Source organism: Manis pentadactyla, chromosome 11, assembly GCF_030020395.1.
Source record: "Manis pentadactyla isolate mManPen7 chromosome 11, mManPen7.hap1, whole genome shotgun sequence".
NCBI lineage: Eukaryota > Metazoa > Chordata > Mammalia > Pholidota > Manidae > Manis > Manis pentadactyla.
Genome location: NC_080029.1, coordinates 48,780,103 through 48,798,880, shown reverse-complemented (window position 1 = coordinate 48,798,880; position 18,778 = coordinate 48,780,103). Strand labels below are relative to the sequence as shown.

The window sequence follows — 18,778 nt, the reverse complement described above, 5'->3', positions numbered from 1 at the left end:
AGGCGCGCAGTCCTGCGCATGAGCAGATCCCGCGAGGACGGAAGTGAAGAGCAGCCGCAGGGTGGCGGGTGCTGCTGCGCTCGCTGAGGGGTGGGCTAGCGGCCGGCATGGCGCCCTCCGGAAGTCTAGTGGTTCTTGGCACAGTGCTGCTGCTGTTGATTTGGGGGACCCCATGGGCCCACGGGAGGCGAAGCGACGTGCGCATCATCACGGACGAGAACTGGAGAGAGCTGCTGGAGGGAGAGTGGATGATAGAATTGTGAGTGCGGGGCGGTTGTTTTGGGGCCCCTGGGTGGACCGGAGTCCTCGATCCCGGCCTGGGCCTCCGCCTCCCCCCCACGCCCTCATGCTGGTCCGCAGTTCCCCGGGATTGGCTGCCGTCCCGATCAGCTGCTGACTTGGCCGCACTCCCTGCTCGTTTCTTACCAGGGAGTTTCTTCTACAGCGTGCACCCTCATTGCGTTTCAGCTTCGAATTCTCTCAACTTTGGAGGTGGGGGCGATTCGTTTTACTAGTTCCTATATATTTGTTTTAGAGTGATCCTTCACAGACTTTAGACTTACTTTCACCAAACTTTGTAAAAGAGGAAATTGAGCAGAACCTCTCCCCCTTTTGTCTAATTATCCTTTAAAAGTGGTTCATTTATAGTTGTTGGAGTTTGAGACTACAGTTTGTTTCGTTCCCTTTATAATTTCTCTTCTTGCTCCTTTTCTCCACATCTCATTTTCCCTCTGGGTGTTTTTGCAACATACTGAATGTCCCAGGTTGTTAGTCTTACCCATCTGAATGGTATTTCATTAAAAAATAAAAAGTAATGTATGAATGTGATTGTAAACTCTTAGGAGCGCAAGGTCATCATTTATTCGAAGAAAATCATGTGTCTGTGGTGACTGCATTATATTGTCCATTCTGCTTTGGTAGAAAGTAAACTGCCTGCCTTTGCCTTAGTCGCTAAATTTGTGATGGGGGCAGTGGCAGTATTATTGATACAAATGATATTAATGATAATAATAACACTATTGTAAATTGTGTACTGCTAAGAACTTTACATGCATTATCATTTTTAATTCTCTACAAATTCTCTAAGATAGGTATTGTTCCCACATTTCACAGATGAGAGAGACATACCTAAAGGCTTTAATTTCCTTTATTATCTAGATACTGCTATACTTAATTGTCCTGTACGTAAACCTTAATTGTCCAGGTATTGCTATACTGACTTCCCTTCCAATTCCAGAGCCTAACACAGAGGAGGCATGCAATAATTGTTAGAATGCACCTCCCTCCACCCCCAACAAGGTTCAGTTGTTTTCCTCTATCATTAGCTCCCCAGTTAATGGGTGGAGGTAGATATCCCCGTGGAAGAACCCACACGGCCAAATGAGTAACTCGAGTCATAAAATTAAAAAGCCATAGAATGTTTATATGGAGGAGAATATAGGGGAGAATGTTTCCATAGTATGCATAGAATCTGTAACCCACTGAAACGAGTTTCAGGCAGCACTGAAGCTACAGCGGAGAAGACCTATAACCAGAGGACGGCATTTGGTTTTCACTTTTATGAGTAACTTGTTTTTAAATTATGCCCGTAAAGTAATAACAGTTTCATAAATAATGTGTTAAGTAATAGCGAATTATGTGAAAATACAGTCAAGTATTACTTAGATTTTTCTTCTTTTTAAAAGGTACTTGATTAAACTATATATACAACCGTCAAAGTTAAGTATTAAGGGGATTTGAGTTAGAGCATCTCTGTGAAGTAAGAGTATATGATAGTACTTTTATTTTTTTTCTTTAGCCTACTGATTTTGAGGGTAAGTCTTTAAAAAGCACCTAAGAAAAAAAGAACTTGGAAAATCTACTAGTCCTAATGATAGTCTGCTCTTACAAGTCAGTTATCTACATTAAATCCATCTTGATTAGAAGCTTTGTTACAGGGCCATTTTCATTGACAATTTATTGTTAATGGGCTTTGGCTTTTACGTATGATGTTAGCTTTGTTCCACAATGCTTATTACTTTTAAGAGTTTTATTTTCATAAAATAAGTCAAGAAAATACAGTGAAGTACAGAAACTATACTCTGGTGCCTAACAGGTATAGGCTTTATTTTTCCTGGTTCCATTAAAAAAAAAGTGAGGCAAATTATAGTATACAAGAAAGTGGAAAAAGTACAATTCTAGGGAAAAATCAGGGCTTTGAAAGGTGCTGAATACTAGAGGAGTAATTAAAATGCTAATATGCTTGGCCATAGATTTGTAAACCCAAAGTCTTAGAAACTGGCTGACCAAGGGCTGGCTAAAAGACTTGTTTGGCTTGCCTAGTGCTTGTTTGTGTGGGCTAAGTTTGAGGTAACACTTTTATATAAAAAATACAGATTCTCAGCTTCTATTAAATAAAATATAGCCTGCCATACCTGGTCAGCTATCCTCTATGGCAGTCATGCTGAGTAGTGGTTCCCTCGCTAAGGTGGGACCTACGTTTCTTTATTCACCACAGCCTTAGGCATGTCCTAGTTTTCTCATACTGGCACCTTGCATTTGTGACTTATGCAATACCAAATTCTAAAAACTAGTAAACTCCAAATTTGTCTTTGAGCTTTCTGGGGGCCACATTCTGATAAATCCATAGGTTTTTTTTTTTTTTTTTTTAATGTTGATATACAATCTTAGGAAGGTTTCACATGAACAACATTGTGGTTTCAACATTCACCCATATTATCAGGTCCCCCCCACATCCCACTGCAGTCACTGTCTATCAGCGCAGTAAGATGCTGTAGAGTCACTACTTGTCTTTTCTGTGCTACACTGTCTTCCCCGTGACCCCCCCACCATACTATGTGTGCCATTCTTGGGTTCTGTGAGTCTGCTGCTGTTTTGTTCCTTCAGTTTTTGCTTTGTTCCTATGCTCCACAGATGAGTGAAATCATTTGGCACTTGTCTTTCTCCGCTTGGCTTATTTCACTGAGCATAATACCCTCTAGCTCCATCCATGTTGTTGCAAATGGTAGGATTTGTTTTCTTCTTATGGCTGAATAACATTCCATTGTGTCTATGTACCACCTCTTCTACTGATGGACACCTAGGATGCCTCCATATCTTGGCTATTGTAGATAGGGCTGTGATAAACATAGGGATGCATATGTCTTTGAATCTGGGATCTTGTTTTCTTTGGGTAAATTCCTAGGAGTGGAATTCCTGGGTCAAATTGTATTTCTATTTTTATTTTTTTGAGGAACCTCCATATTGCTTCCCACAATGGTTGAACTAATTTACATTCCCACCAACAGTGTAGGAGGGTTCCCCCTTCTCTGCATCCTCACCAGCATTTGCTGTTGCTTGTCTTTTTGATGTTGGCCATCCTAACTGGTGTGAGGTGATACATCTCATTGTGGTTTTAATTTGCATTTCCCTGATAATTAGCGATGTGGAGCATCTTTTCATGTGCCTGTTGGCCATCTGAATTTCTTCTTTGGAGTAGTGTCTGTTCAGGTCCTCTGCCCATTTTTTAATTGAGTTTTTTGCTTTTTGGGTGTTGAGGCATTGTGAGTTCTTTATATATTTTGGATGTTAATTCCTTGTTGGATATGTCATTTACAAATATATCCTCCCATATTGTAGGATGCCTTTTTGTTCTACCAATGGTGTCCTTTGCTGTACAGAAGCTTTTTAGTTTGATGTAGTCCCGTGAGTTCATTTTTGCTTTTGTTTCTCTTGCCTGAGGAGATGTGTTCAGGAAAAAGTTGCTCATGTTTATATTCAAGAGATTTTTACCTATGTTTTCTTCTAAGAGTTTTATGGTTTTGTAACTTACATTCAGGTCTTTGATCCATATGTAGTTTACTTTTGTGTATGGACTTAGACAATAATCCAATTTCATTCTCTTACATGTAGCCGTCCAGTTTTGCCAACACCAGTTGTTGAAGAGACTGTCATTTCCCCATTGTATATCCATGGCTCCTTTATCATATATTAATTGGCCATATATGTGTGGGTTTATATATGGGCTCTCTATTCTGTTCATTGATCAATGGGAGAAATCCAAAGGTTTTTAAAGAGCTGATTTCCATGTAAAGAAGTCTCTGTGTCTTAAGAACTTACTCTCAGAATTTTACATGATTAGCATTATCAATTCATTGTTCTTGATTTCCTTAGTATTAGATCCACACTTAACTTTTTCATCTTTACAAAATTAACCACTTTGCTCTCTTGTTTTTACTAAGTTATACATTTTAGAATTTATGCCAAAATAATCATATTAGAGTGCTTAACTTTTTTAAAAATTGTATTTTTTAGTTATGCACCGTGGTGTCCTGCGTGTCAGAACCTTCAGCCAGAATGGGAAAGTTTTGCAGAATGGGGAGAAGATCTTGAAGTTAACATTGCAAAAGTAGATGTCACAGAGCAGCCAGGTACTGTGAGTCTGTTGTTTGGTTAGTTTTGTTTCTTTACAGATTGGTTGACATGTTTATCCTGTTTTCCACATTATGTTGTCTTAACTGTGCTGTTCACTAGCTTTTGAAAACATAACTGTCTGCAGCTAGGTAAGTCAACTCACCTACCTCCCTGATGGCAGTGTGCCACAGTGGCTGCAAGAAGCAGATGACTGGTTGGGTATGCAGCTCATTCCTTATGTGTTGCTCTAAGGGCCTTGGAGACACCGCCCTCCTCCTATTCTTCCCCACATAACTGCCTCTGATGTTTTCTCCCTTTGCATCCCTGGTCCCAAACGAGGATGCCTTTTTATCTGAATGCCCCTTACTAAAGTTGCCTTTGAAAAGTCCTAGAACACTTAAATCCGAGTAGACATTGGCCAAGCCACCGTTTGCATCCATAACAAGCTTGAGAATAAGGAGTGTGTGGTTGAAGTTTTTTGTAGAGTCAAGGTCACTTTCCCTGACAAGTGATCCAAATCCCTGTAATTGGGTTCCAGATGTTGTATTTGAGGAGATGGGCACTTAATTACAAAGTCCTCATGATTGGGGGTCCAGTACACTCCTATGTTGGCTCCTTGACAAGTGGAAGGCCTTGCCCTTAAGGATGCTGCTCCATTCTTGGACCAGCCCCATCCGACTTGTTCTCTTTCACTATAAACCTGGGTTCTTGACTGCCTCCATCCCAAATGGTAGTAAAAGCTAATATTTATTGAGTACTTCCCTATTGCAGTTGCTGTTCCAAATGTTTTGCATTTATTATGTAATCATTACACAACCTTGTGAGATAGGTAATGTTCTCATTTTACAGATAAAACCGGTTTATCCTCAGGTATATTAGTGCTTAACACATGGTTAATGATGTTAGTTCTTATTGTTCTATTGTTATTTATGAAAGATTCATAACATTTTCCATTTTTAACACCTTAACTCTACCTTTGTTTTTTGAATGTCAAGTGCAGTTTTGTTAGATTTTAGACTCTCTTATGACAGTTGTTAAATTGTGCTGTCCCATGACTTATCACTAGTAGTCTTAACACAGTGGTATAATTGATTGTTTATGTATATGTATTTTTTAAAATATCTTTAATATTCAAGCTTTATATACTTTTTAATTGAGATAATGTGTTTTTTTAAGGTTGCTTTAAATATTGTACATAATTGGGATTTTTTTCAATATTCATATTACAAAATTCAACTGTTTCTTTAGCTATAAATTCATATCTTTCCCTATTAGTATTTAAATAATTCAGAGTCAGTTTTTAAGTAGAAAGTGATTAGCCCATATGGAACTGGCTGTATTCTTTCCTATATTTATTTCTCATCTTTACCATTTGTAGGATTAAGTGGACGATTTATCATAACTGCTCTTCCTACTATTTATCAGTAAGTATTTGAAGATTCTGTAGTTATGGAGAAGGATGCATCAGAATAGTAAGCCTCTGGCCTGGATCATGTTTAAAGTGCATTATGTTCAATAAGTATATTAGAAGCCTTCTTATACACTTAGTTCTATTCTAGATGCATTTAGACAGATGAATCAAACCATCCTTGATTGGAAATATTTGTAATTTTTTTGGAAGTTGTTATTCACATGAAATGGTGTGATACCGTTCAGCATAGTATATGATTATAAGCCCAGAGTTGTGGTAAGTCGTGTAAGAAGGGAAAAATCACTGGGCTGGAGAGGTTCCTGGAGAATATGGGGTTTAATGCAATCTTGGAGGCAGAATTTTCTGGAGTCCAGAGTAAGCATTCCATCCTGAAGCCAATCTCATAAAAGAGTTGTAAATAGGAACATGGTATATTCAAAAGTTAGCTAAGAAAGTTCTGTAGCTCATCCTTGGGGACAGTAATGAAATAGGTGTTAAGTCAGAATGAACAAGATTTTGTAGTCTTCAGCATCAGCTCTTCTAGTTTGCCTTTATTTTCTCATATGGGATGGGAAAACTGTGCACCTGCCCTGTGTTTTCTTCTTAAGAGTTTTATGGTTTTGTAACTTACATAAAACTCTTAGAACCCCCATCTACCTGGGGGTTGAATGCCAGGAGGTACTTCTCATTTAAAATTGTGAAAACAAGTTGGCAATTCTTTGTGTGTCTCTGTCCCTCTTTGTCATCTTTTTTCATGATTATATTTGTTTCCCTATACCTTCTTATTCACTCCTACTCCCTTTATGTCTATTTAAATGTCTGTTCTCTGTCTCTGTAAGTGCCACTCTGCCTTTTCACTCCATCCTCTTCTCCACAAGCCCCTTAACTGGCTACAATCAGTCTTCCCTTTTCTTTTTCACTTCTCCAACACCTGAATTTATCTGTAATTTCCTGCTCTTTTTTAGTCACGTTGTTTATCATGCCCATTCTCCTAATTTCTGTCTGTTGAAATCCTGCTTATCTTTGAGAAATAGCTCAAATACCATTTTCTCCATGAAACATCTTTTGAGTTGGGGCTTCCTTGTGGTCTTTGGAGCTTGATAACTTACGGATCCTCTAACTCTCCTCTAGGTATAGAAGTTTTTGCAGTTGAGTGATACAAATAGAAGTGTTAATTAAGTAGGATTAGACTGGCAGTATTATTTAAGGTAGTTTGGAAATAGTGAAGGTGTGAGAGCAGGGAGAGCATTTATGACCCTATGACAGAGCTCCATGTATTGGGAATGGGAAGGAGGAGATGGATGTCAGGAAGAATGCAGAGCAGACTGTAAAATAGAATCACTGAAGTGAGAGGAAGGGAAGCACTGTGCCAGATTCCACCAGGGATTTAAAACGTGGTGGCTGAGATGATGTGATTATAATGGAAAATACTGGAAAAATGCCTTAAATTTTTAACTTGTAGTTTATGAATAGGTAGTGATTTATCAGTGCCAGCCACTAGGCTAACAACTTTTCATGTAGCTGCCCTTCAATATGTGGTATTACAAATAAGGCTCACAGTGATTTCCTGAGGTAGATCTACTTCCTGTGCTTCCCTTCCCTGCAGTTTTATTGAGATACAGTTAGCACATAATTACTTACTATGTTCCAGTTTTATTATTTAGAAGCATAACACTAAGTGTTAAGGCTTATGATTGTTTAAAAATATAACCTCATTGTTTAATTAGATTTGGAACTAAGATGTCATGAGTGGGTAATTAGTGTAATTTGCTACTTATATACATCGCTAATGATTTTTAACATTGTGATTGATTATAAAGTGAGGTTTACAAATAAAGTGAGTGATGATGAAATAAGCAAAGCAAAAAGTTTATTTGGTGCAGGTTAATATTAATTGTGATCTTTTTTAGTTGTAAAGGTGGTGAATTTAGGCGCTATCAGGGCCCACGGACTAAGAAAGACTTCATAAACTTTGTAAGTGAGAAAGAGTGGAAGAGTATTGAGCCCGTTTCATCATGGTTTGGTCCAGGTTCTGTTCTGTAAGTATGAGGAATTTTTCTCTTACTCAGAATTAATTGGGACAAATAATTGTATTTTGTGGGGAAAAAAGCATTCATACTCGGGTTTTTTTTTTTAATTTTATTTTGGTATCATTAATCAACAATTACATGAAGGACATTATGTTTACTAGGCTCCCCCTTCACCAAGTCCCCCCAACATCCCCGTTCACAGTCACTGTCCATCAACATAGTAAGATGCTGTAAAATCACTACTTGTCACCAAGTTCACAGTCCATACTCGGTTTTAATTCTTGTACTGTTAAGGTATGTTCAGACTTTGATGTGATATTTTCACTTTGACTTTTGTCTTCTAAGTCAAACAGATACTTTGATCCTTGTTAAATTAGAAGGAGGCATTCTGTACAATTGAGTTTAAAGCCTTTTCAGGACTATTTAGCTCTGAAGATATGGTCTATTAGTGTCATCAAAATTTAAGTATTTCCTGAATGTGAGCAGTGTAATGGGTAAAGCTATCATTTGAGCTCAATATTTGAATGAGAAACCTCATACACAAACCCGTTCATGTTAGATTTCAGTTCTTGATTTAAAGTGACCAAATTATTCCACCTGTCTGATAACTTTTTCTTTCAATAGCATGAATGAACAATAAATAACTGACCGCTGAGCTTTTATATAGCTAGAGGGTAGCAGCTTGGAAGATAGCAGCATGTTTCTTGCCAGCTGTTGGGGTGTAAGGCCTCACCGGGCAGCTAAGTTACCTCTGGGAGTAGTGAGTTTTGCTTAGATTGCCATGGTCTCAGTCTCAGCCTGGTGTGGCTAAGCTCTCTTTTCCTGTCTCTTCACACACTTGCCTATGGAGGATGGGGAGCTGGGACACCAATGAAACACTAGACAAAAATGCCCTGGATTCTGGGAGCAGGGAATGATCAGCCCTAAGCAGTATTTTGAAATTAATTTTCATTTTCGGCACCTTTCCCTTATATCCAGATATAAGGGAAATCTCCAAATTTTCCATTGGCTGTCAGAATGCCCTCACTGAACCACAGGCCCAACCCAATTAAGGCAGCTACTATTCCTGATAGATTCTAATTAGTGCAGGATATAGTGAGGCTACAAAGCACTTAATGTTTCAGTTCCATATTCTTATTCCCATTTTGCATTTTAAACAACAGAAGCAACAGGATTAAAGTACCTGTGTATGTTAACTTGAAAATGCAACTGATTTGTGTTCTTCGCAATCTCATAAATGAATTTTATCCCATAGTAGAAGAGGCTTGCTTCTAAACCTGTGTCATACACCCAGGTTAACAGTTCCTACCTTTTTTTTTTTTTTTTTTTTTTATTGATGGACTGAGTAAGGGCACTTCCTGTGTCAGCAGGGTCACCCACCCCGTGGTTGACCATTGGATTGGGTAATCTCGCATACAGGTCCTGTGGCTCATGTGTGAATTGGTTTATGTGTCGGTGGTAAAACTTCTGCTGGAGGGAAAACAGTTGGGAACTCACAAACTCTTACTTTTGGAGCATAACCTTTTTCTGCTCATTTAAACTACCTGAGTTTAGTTATTATTTTTACTTATGCTGAATTAGCATTTATTTGCTAGTAATTACTTTGTATGTCATTAAATTACATCAAACTAATGCTATTATAAAGTTCACTTAATTTTAATATAAAATGGGGGATAATTAATTCTTAAGTGGAAAGATTGGCTCAACCAGGGCCCTTGGTTCTTCCTTCCTGCTCCCTTCTCTGCTCATTCTTTGGTGGATTTTAAGGGTGAATGAGAGTTGCCATTTGCTTATAGTATGCCTAACCTTAACCAGCTGGTGTCACAGGCCTTGTAACTTGTTACTCCTGGAGAAATCATCAGGTGAAAGTTGAAAAGTTAATGTCAAAGCAATAGAGGAAAGGGGACAAAGTTATCAAGTGTTTTTTTAATAAGGACATCTCGTAGTGACAATTCAGAAACTGTTTATTTTCATTAACAAGCTTCTTATTATAGGCTTGAAATCTGAGGTGTATCACTAATCTTGGTTAATACTAGCAGTAAAATCTGTTGTGTTGGGGAAATTTAGAGTAAAACATAGAAGATACAGGTATACATACATATATTCTTAAAAGCTGTGTATCTGATTCAGTTTTTCAATAACCTCTTTTTTATTTTAGGATGAGTACTATGTCAACACTCTTTCAACTTTCTATGTGGATTAGGGTATGGACTAAAATTTCCTATTTTAAACATTCTTGACACTATTGCCTTTTTTTTAAACAACGAAGTTCTCAGTTTATTTTTTTCTTTTGATTTTTAGACTTGCCATAACTATTTTATTGAAGACCTTGGATTACCTGTTTGGGGATCATATACAGTTTTTGCTTTAGCAACTCTGCTTTCAGGACTGTTATTAGGACTTGTAAGTATTTCATTTTCAGAGTACTAGAAAAGAAAAATATTTAAAAATTTGATAGTTTAATACATTTACACTAGCTTTATCATATATTACACATTCAGATTTCCTATGTTTATTTTTGCAGTGTATGATATTTGTAGCAGATTGTCTTTGTCCTTCAAAAAGGCGCAGACCACAGCCATACCCTCCCAGTAAGTATATTTTTAAATGTTTATTTTTTATTTACTGTAATCCTGTTCATTTCTCTGAATACAATCACACATATGATAGGTTGCCCTTCCAGCTTAGGTTTCTAAATATGGAGTAATGGTTTTATATCAGAAGGGGAAAAGGGATTGTATTTAGGGACGTAGATATTTTCTTTGCTTTCATATTGTGGAGAATTTTAACATTGCATATAATATAATTTGTAGATACTTAATAACATTGATCTGATGTCAATTTATTTGAAACTTCCATGATATTCATTTGAATATACTTGAGTAAAAAAAAAAAGTTGCCTATATTCTACTCTTCAAGTCATTCATTAGTATAGGGACCACATTTGAAGGGCTTTTTTGTATGCTGACCAAGTCTAAGTGTTTCTGGTAGGATATTGGGAAAATAAATTCCTGTAGCAGATTTAGGATTGGCATTGACTCTACTTTATTACAAAATGGGTCTGTATAATTAGAAGTATTTACTGTTGTCAGTCTTAATATAATTATCTACCGAACATTTATTTTTAATCTTAAAATTATACTGTTAGGGGAGCCCTATTTGCCCTTTCTAAAGAACTTTCACCTTGTCATCCCATTTGCTTTTCAGCAACTCTCTGTAAAGTAGACTCCATAAGTAGTATGCTTCCCATTTTATGATTAAGAAATCAAAGGCTCAGAAAGATGAACTATTTTTCCAAGGTTACACAGAAATGACAGAGCTGAGAGTAGGACCTAAATCAGACTCTTGGCCTGACATAATATGCTGCCTCTTATGACTTAGGATTTATTGAGGTCAGACTCCTGAAGTGAAATCAGTACAGATTGTATTTATGTTCTGTTTTGTCTATTGAATAACTGATAGGTTATCTTTTATATATATATTTCTTACATTTTTGCATCAGTGCTAAAAAGGACAGTATAAGGGAGGGAATCATTTTATCTGCCAAAGGCCACTGACCTGTAAGAAAAAATGTAAGCACAGATTGCTCAAAAGACAATTTAGTAGTTGATGAATGTACACTTTATTTTTATTTCACTTCAAGAACCTCAAACGTAACAACAAATTTGTAGTTAAGTAATCTGTGAAATAACTGATAAATAGTAACCCATACTTTAATGTGATATATCCCCCTTCTATAGCAGGCCACATGATTTGAGCTGTTTTCAGTATGTGTGTTTCGCATAGATGTTGAGTTGCTAGGGAAAGAACCAGCTTATTAGCTTTAAGCAGAATGGGAATTTCTTGGTTCACTTAGCAAGGCCATCATAGGGCAGAGTTGACTGGATCCTAGGGCTCAAATGTTAAGATGTTAAATTTCTGAATTACTCAGTTCTCCATGCATTTGCTTTCACCATTTTTGGCTCTTTGCAGTCCTTAGCATAAAATGATTATAGAAAATCATAGCTCACAATCCCAGAGTAAGAAGGAAATACCCTTCCTCCCTGCACCCACCTCTCTCTTGGAAAAATTCCAATGTACTCTCTACTTATGTAAAGGGCTCATTGGAACATTCTCCGTAAACCCGGGTTTCTCAGTCTCAACACTTTTAACCTTTTGGGCTGGATATTTCTTAATTGTGATGGACTGTTTTGTATATTTTTGTATGTTCAGCAGCATCCTACTTGTTGTCAGTAGCCCTGCCCCTCTCAGTTGTGACACCTAAGATATCTTCAGATATTGCCAGCTGCTTCCTGGAGGGCAAATTCACCCCTGGTGGAGAAACTATTGCTATAAACTGTAGTGCTCAACACATCTGAGTGGGATGTGTATAGGAAAGGGACTTACTAACTCAACAGAAAGGAATGCCAGGCAGACCAAACACAGCTTGCCCACTATGTGGTCATTTCTTCCCAAACTCTTCCTGTCAAACATCCTGGTATTCTCCCCCCACTCCAATTTCAGTTGCTGTGAATTGGGGGCAGTCTCGGATCACTGAACAGAGTAAAGCTTATTGGCTCAATTCTGTGTTCTGTATCTCAGTAACATGGTGTGTTCTAAGTTTAAGTTAACTAGTAACCAGGCCCTATAAAAAAAAAAATAGAAAGGGTATACCCTTGTGTGTATATATTTAAAAATTCATTGAGCTGTACACTTAAAATTTGTAAGTTTTATTGTTTTTAATTATACCTTAATAAGTTATATTTGTGGGGAGGAGGAAGCCCATTTATGAAATGACTTGGAAAAAAAAGATGGAAAGTAACATAACCTTCAGCTGTAAATGTCTGATTGCTGTTTGCCTAGGAACCGAAACAAGGTTAATTTTGAGGTTTGTTTCAGTATACTTGCTAGCTAGAAGATTTAACAACAAACTAGTATAAAATAGTTACACTTGATGCAGTATATTTTCTTATAATATCCATATTCATAGCATTAATTATGGTTCATTAATTTCTGTTCATTTTAGAAATAGGTGGGTAATAAGATTTAATTTGGTAAGTAAAAGGGGTCTTCCAACCCAGTTTTTATTTTTATGGTATTACTTGTTTTTGAAGATAACTTCCTTTTGGAAATCCAAACATGATTGGTAAATGACAAAGCAGTTTATGGTCATAGGAATTGTGTCTTGATTTTACTCTAATGCAGATCTAATGCATCAACAAAAAAACATTTCTGGTCTTTATCTTTAAGAAAAATTATTACCGGAATCTTCTCAGGCTTTGAAAAAAGTGGAGGAGGAACAAGAGGCAGATGAAGAAGATGTTTCAGAAGAGGAAGCAGAAAGTAAAGCAGAAACAAACAAAGACTTTGTACAGAATGCCATAAGACAACGTTCTGTGGGTCCTTCGTTGGCTGCAGATAAATCCTAGTTTATTTTTATAAATACCTTAATATGATTTTGACAAAAACAGAAGATCATTTCTTTTGGTTGAAGTGAACTGTGACATTGTCCTTCATGCAGTTCAGTCTAGATTGTTATTAGATTGAACAGTCTACTTCCAGAAAATAAAAGTAGCATTGTGTAAAAAGTTTGAAGTAAGATTTAAGAATGATATGGTGGTTTAAACAATTCTTTACATTTTGAAAAGTCTGGTGCCAAGCAATAAGATTTGTGTATGTTTGTTTAATATAACCTGTTACAAGTCTGTGCTGAAAAATTACATTTCCCAGGTATTGCATTATTGAATTATTTAAAAAGATTAGAGAATCTCTCATTTCTCATTTGATACAAATTTTCTCAGTTTCACTGTGTGAAGAAAAGAACACATTTCCTATAAATGGGAACTTTGTTCATTGTTTCAAGAAATAGGTATTTCAGTGTCAACTCTGTGGTCCTTTAAAGAAATCAGTTCAAATTTTCTTCATATATTTAGATTATGCAACTAACAAAAACTACCTTACTTTAATTATGGTTTTCTACACATGATAATACAGAGTATACTACTGATTTAGGAAGTTTTTATAAGTCCATGATATTGATTCCTTGGTTCCTATAAAGTTGGTTGCCTTTTTTGTTCTCCTCTGTTCATTGTATGACTTTTATTTTTCTTACCATGGGTTACATGTTTTATTTTCCAATTGGATAATTTCCTAGAAATGTTTTTTTTTCATGTATTAATAGTAAATTTTTGTTTTTTCAAACTGAAGTTTACTAAGGGATTCTTAAAGAGCTGTCTACTTATGATTTAAAATTTTGCCCTCTCATTTAGGGTGTTTTGCATTATTGTTGAACCTGTACTTGAACTTTTTTTGGGGGTGGGCTATGAAGGTGAACATTCCTGATTTTTATTTGATGTGCAAAAGCCTTGATATTTTCCGTTTTCAGAATTCACAGAAGCTTAGTTCAATACAAAATAAAATTAGCATTCTACTCAGGAAAAAACATTCTATAGTGTATGTTTTCAATGTATATTTGTCCTTACATACAGGAAGTTCTTAATTGATTTTATAAAGTATATGCTTAATGTTTTAAAATCATAACTTTTTGTGTTTTTGAAAAGACAGACTCCATATTCTATACTTTGTGTTGTGTGGTATTTCACAGGTGGGAATCAGCAGAATGGGACATTTAATATAGTTTTACTCCTTGAACAATTAGAACAATTTTCACCTTATTATAGCAAAGGGGCAGGGGACAGCTTAAGTATTCAGAATGACTCACCTGTCCATTATGTAATAGATAATTTCTGTGATGTCCCCTTTTGTCTAGATTCTGTTGCTATGTAAATCCATTAGGTTTACAGTATCATAGCCTACAGTTTTCTTTAAAGACCTCTCCTTTAGAATATTAGATAATCTACCATTGTAGAGTTTGGCTGTATAATAATTTTGTGATGCTTTAGGAAAATAACTTTAAGCAGAAAATAAACTTTTCTAAGCACTTCAGTAAAGCTGAAGACAAGTGATTTCTAGTTGCATACTTAGAAATGCTTAATTTACTTTGTTCTTGGTTGAACAATTGTGTCACTGTATATGTACTTTAAGTATAATCAAAAGGCTAAAGTCATACACACATCTTTTGTTACTTGGGATGATAGAGGATAATAGTGCTCAATCAAGCATTCTGTTTTTAGTGTACATGACAATAAATTTTAAGTTTTTAAGTAATTATAAAATATTATATATATAGAATATTAAAAGTAGACCAAGTATAGACTAGATAATTTGGAAAATAGTTGACTTTGCAGTTCTTTAAGATTGTCACTTGTAGACATCCGAACAACCAATTTTTTTCGGAGGCTTATAGAAACTATATGGGATTATTTTACCTTTAACAGACTCCTTTTGTTTCATAATTCTTTTAAGGGGGCTGAACATGGCAGTTTAGCTAAAACAGTTCAGTAGGGTGTAAGGTGCAGTATCTGCATCCTGGAGAACTTTGCCCCCCACCCCAATAATGATTCAGTTCCACAATGGAAATACTGTGAAATCTGATCATTCCAATGAAAAATGCAGTGTTTTTTTTTTACCACATTCTGCCTAAATACTAAAGCAGCAAGATTGACAAAAGCATTAATGAAGATTCCTGTATAATTAACAATAGCTACCATTCACTGAGTATATTGGAGTTGTGCTAAGTTATTTTCCTGTAATAATTTAGTCCTAATTATGATCTATGATAGGTAAGTACTGCACATCATTCAGGTGAAACAGGCTCAGAATTGGCAGAAGTAGGTACAGTTTGAATCCAGTTCTGATTTAAAATGTGCTTTTTTTCAGTTTGAGTACTGAAAAATCAGTTATCTATATGTCAAAGCAAATTTAAAATTCTTAAAATTTCGGTCTTATCAGAATATTGCAACACTTACTATTCAGAACTACCAATTCAGTATTTGTGGTCTTCTGATACTGGGTACTGTAAAACAATCAAGTCTATTAAAATAAATGGTGCTTTTGAAAGCAATTTTCTCTCAGGTCAGTTGTGTCCTTATTTCAGCCCAATGTATAAAAGGCATAGTTTTGGAGTTAATTTACATTATGATGAGATTAATATTTTGAATAAAACATATTTAACTCAATTTAGGGTTACCTAGGTTATTCTGACTCATCACAATAAGGTGGAATTCTTTCAATAAATTAATTTCTTCCCAGCTGTATTAAGGCATGATTGACAAATTACTTTTGATGTGGATCTTTTATTACTAAGAGATTTGATTTAGGGTGAAATTTAAATGAATAGCCCTATTGAGGAATTGTGTAATTTTAGAAGTAAATTTAAATACCTATCCTGCAGAATTACTTACGTTGGTATTGCATAGCTAGCAATATTCACATTTGTTTTACAAACATTAAAACTAGAAAAATAAATTTAAATTCAAAGTTTGATAACACATAACTAGTAAGGTCAAACTATATACGTGAACATCTAAAGTAGTCCCTCTCTTAATTGTTTATTTTGACTCATTAATTTCAAGTGGTGACCTAGTATTAGTATTGTGGCCATTAATGAAATCAGTTGTCCCTTTAAATTGGTTGACCTCTTTCGCTGTGTGAGACATTACTTTTAAGTCTGTTTTCATTGTATCACAGCCCAGATTGATACCTTGAGAATGAAAACCTGAAAATATGAAGTCAGTTGACAAAAAAGATGATTGAAACTTCTTTTAAATCTAAAAATTAAGAGAGTGATAACTTTCAGTTTGGTGAAAATGTCTTCACTTTAAAGAACAAGTATTTTTAAAAACTTTCCTACCTTCAGTGTTTTTAATAAAGCATGTCATAGACATAAGGTTACTAGTAGATTGGAATATATCAACTGAAGTACTTAAGGTTGAACGTACTGCTACCTGGACATGCCTAAAACTCTAAACTTTAGATGACTCTCTGCTTCCACAGTTTCATGTACATCCTTGGTTGAAAATTTTAAATGCTCTTAACTATTCATCTCCCCTGCCCCAACCCAATTAATATTCCTGAAACTAACGAATCACCTTTTGTTCATGAACATGCCTCACATTCCATCCATCAGTTCAAGAGTCAGCTCAAATCCTCTAAGTCCTTTCTGGATCGTAGTTGTTTTTTCTCCATAAATAAACTATAGTGTGGGTTTTTATCATTCTCTGCGAGTTGTTACATTCTGTCTTACAATATTTCTTCTCTTGCATTTATTATGCCAATTGAGCAAATGACAGTATATGTCTAATTACCAATTTACAAGTAAAGTAATTTCTGAGGTTCTCTTCCTTTAACAAGGTTCCCTCTATTCATAGGTTGTCTCTAAAACCTGTTTGTCAACTCATTGAGGCCTGAAAGTCCTTGTTTGAAACAAAGGTTGGTGTTGTGGGGGTACTGGGCAGAGGCCAAGGGACCTGGCTTTAAGTCTTGTCTCTGCCCCCACTAGGAGTGTGACTGCCACCTCTCTGGACATTGATTTTCATATTTTTGAAATGAGGGTAAGTTTAATATTCGTAGAATATTAATGCCATATGGACAAAGCCAAACTGAATTTGTTTATGTTGACAGCTGTGTGGGTGTCACCAAGCAGTTAAGTCCTCAGTCTACTGAGATGGGGAGCAGGAAAAAGTCTGGCTATCCTGCCTTTACCGTGGTAGGAAATACAGATGTCCATTTTCTAACATCCACATGATTACAGCAGAACCCAGATTTTAAGTCCATCTCTTTCTCTGCAGCCCTGTGCTTCAGGGGAATCTGACTCCATCTTCACCTACGAGGGGTGAGTTTCTATTATGACACTGTAATCCAAACCAGTGATTTACATTGTCAATGAACACGTGGTCCAATTTGGGCCAGTATGGATGTGGGGGTGGTGAGAAACACTGGTCCAAATTCAGTAAGTGGACACAGAGACAAAGAGAACAGCGGAGCGAGGCTTTAATGACATCTTGCAAGAACGGGTGTCTGGTGGGCAGGCACATCTGGGGAGTTTGGCGCCAGTAATTTATCTCCTAATGCGCGAGTCCCTCCCTGTGGTTCCTCATTGGCTACTACAGCGTTCACATTCTTTCCCAGACTGTCACTTAAGCCAGTTAAATCTTTCCCTTAACATTTGTTTTAATCTTATTGGTAGGTTTAAAAAACTCAAACAGGTATAGCTAGGCCCTTATCCATTCCCCAACCCCCAACCCCACTCTCAGCCTGAGCAGCTTCCACCACGTGCCCTTTGTTAATACCTTACTGTTAAAATGTTTAAACATCCTGGTGGGAATAAATCACATGTAGGTTTTATGCTCTTTCCTAACGGGCTTCTGGTAAGATCTCGTTTCGGAGAACGAGACTTGGTAAGAGCTCGCTCTCTCCTGGAGTTTGCCATCTTCTGGATGTGATGCTTAGAATTTTTTGGCCATCTCACGGTCTGAGGATGAAGCAAACAGGAGGGCAGAGCCAAAAGGATCTGAGAAAAGCAGAGCCAGAGCCCTGACAGTATAGCCTACATCTGGACATCTTGTTCCTTGAGATAATTTTCCCTATTACCTCACCATTTTGAATAAGGCTTTTCAGTTACTTGAAACTAAAGTATAAGCGTGCTGTTACCTTTCTGGATTTTGTGAACAATGGTGTCTTGATTTGGCTTAGTTCAGTTCCATGTCATTATCTGGGTGCCTACTTCAAGCTATGGTTTATTTTTCTCACTGCCTTTCCGAGATGAGGAAAAAAAGTTAATCTTGATATATGTGGTTGAAACTAATTAATGGGTCAAGTCAGGTAATGTACTACAAAACTCCCTGGTAATAAAAGGTTAAGCAAGCATAGTTTTCCTTTTGGGGAGCTACTTTTTAACTATTGCTCATATTTTATTACACCAATTTACGATCTGTAAACATTAGAGATAAAATCCTGAAAGTTAAAAATAGAATGTGCTGGGTTCAAGTAGAGTTGTTTAGTGTGAAATCAGTTTTTAAGCCTAAAAAAGCCATGTTTGACTTCTTAATCCTTATTTGGGGTTTGT

The 18,778-nt window shown here is 36.4% G+C and overlaps 1 protein-coding gene and 1 non-coding gene across 3 annotated transcripts; both read left to right on the top strand.

Moving 5' to 3' along the window:
• The first annotated feature begins 13 nt into the window (after positions 1–13).
• On the top strand, positions 14–15,790 carry TMX1 (thioredoxin related transmembrane protein 1). Of its 2 annotated transcripts, none has more exons than XM_036917769.2 (8): positions 14–259; positions 4,294–4,409; positions 5,771–5,816; positions 7,714–7,842; positions 9,992–10,037; positions 10,135–10,236; positions 10,358–10,424; positions 13,089–15,790. In XM_036917769.2, exons 1-8 carry the CDS (start codon positions 108–110, stop codon positions 13,124–13,126), a joined length of 696 nt encoding a protein of 231 aa, XP_036773664.1. In that variant the 5' UTR covers positions 14–107; the 3' UTR covers positions 13,127–15,790. The 2 variants fall into 2 exon arrangements, with proteins under 2 accessions (XP_036773664.1, XP_036773655.1); XM_036917760.2 differs by having other exon boundaries at positions 15–259; positions 13,063–15,790.
• On the top strand, positions 4,532–4,660 carry LOC118929448 (small nucleolar RNA SNORA70). Its single transcript, XR_005031575.2, has one exon. It is a non-coding gene; the product is annotated as a small nucleolar RNA SNORA70 (small nucleolar RNA).
• Positions 15,791–18,778: the final 2,988 nt, after the last annotated feature.

Coding starts and splice junctions, on each gene's coding strand:
- TMX1 (XM_036917760.2), top strand. CDS start 108: ATGGCGCCCTCCGGAAGTCTAGTGGTTCTTGGCACAGTGCTGCTGCTG. Junction 5,817..7,713: donor GCTCTTCCTACTATTTATCA/GTAAGTATTTGA, acceptor GATCTTTTTTAG/TTGTAAAGGTGGTGAATTTA. Junction 10,425..13,062: donor ACCACAGCCATACCCTCCCA/GTAAGTATATTT, acceptor TTTATCTTTAAG/AAAAATTATTACCGGAATCT.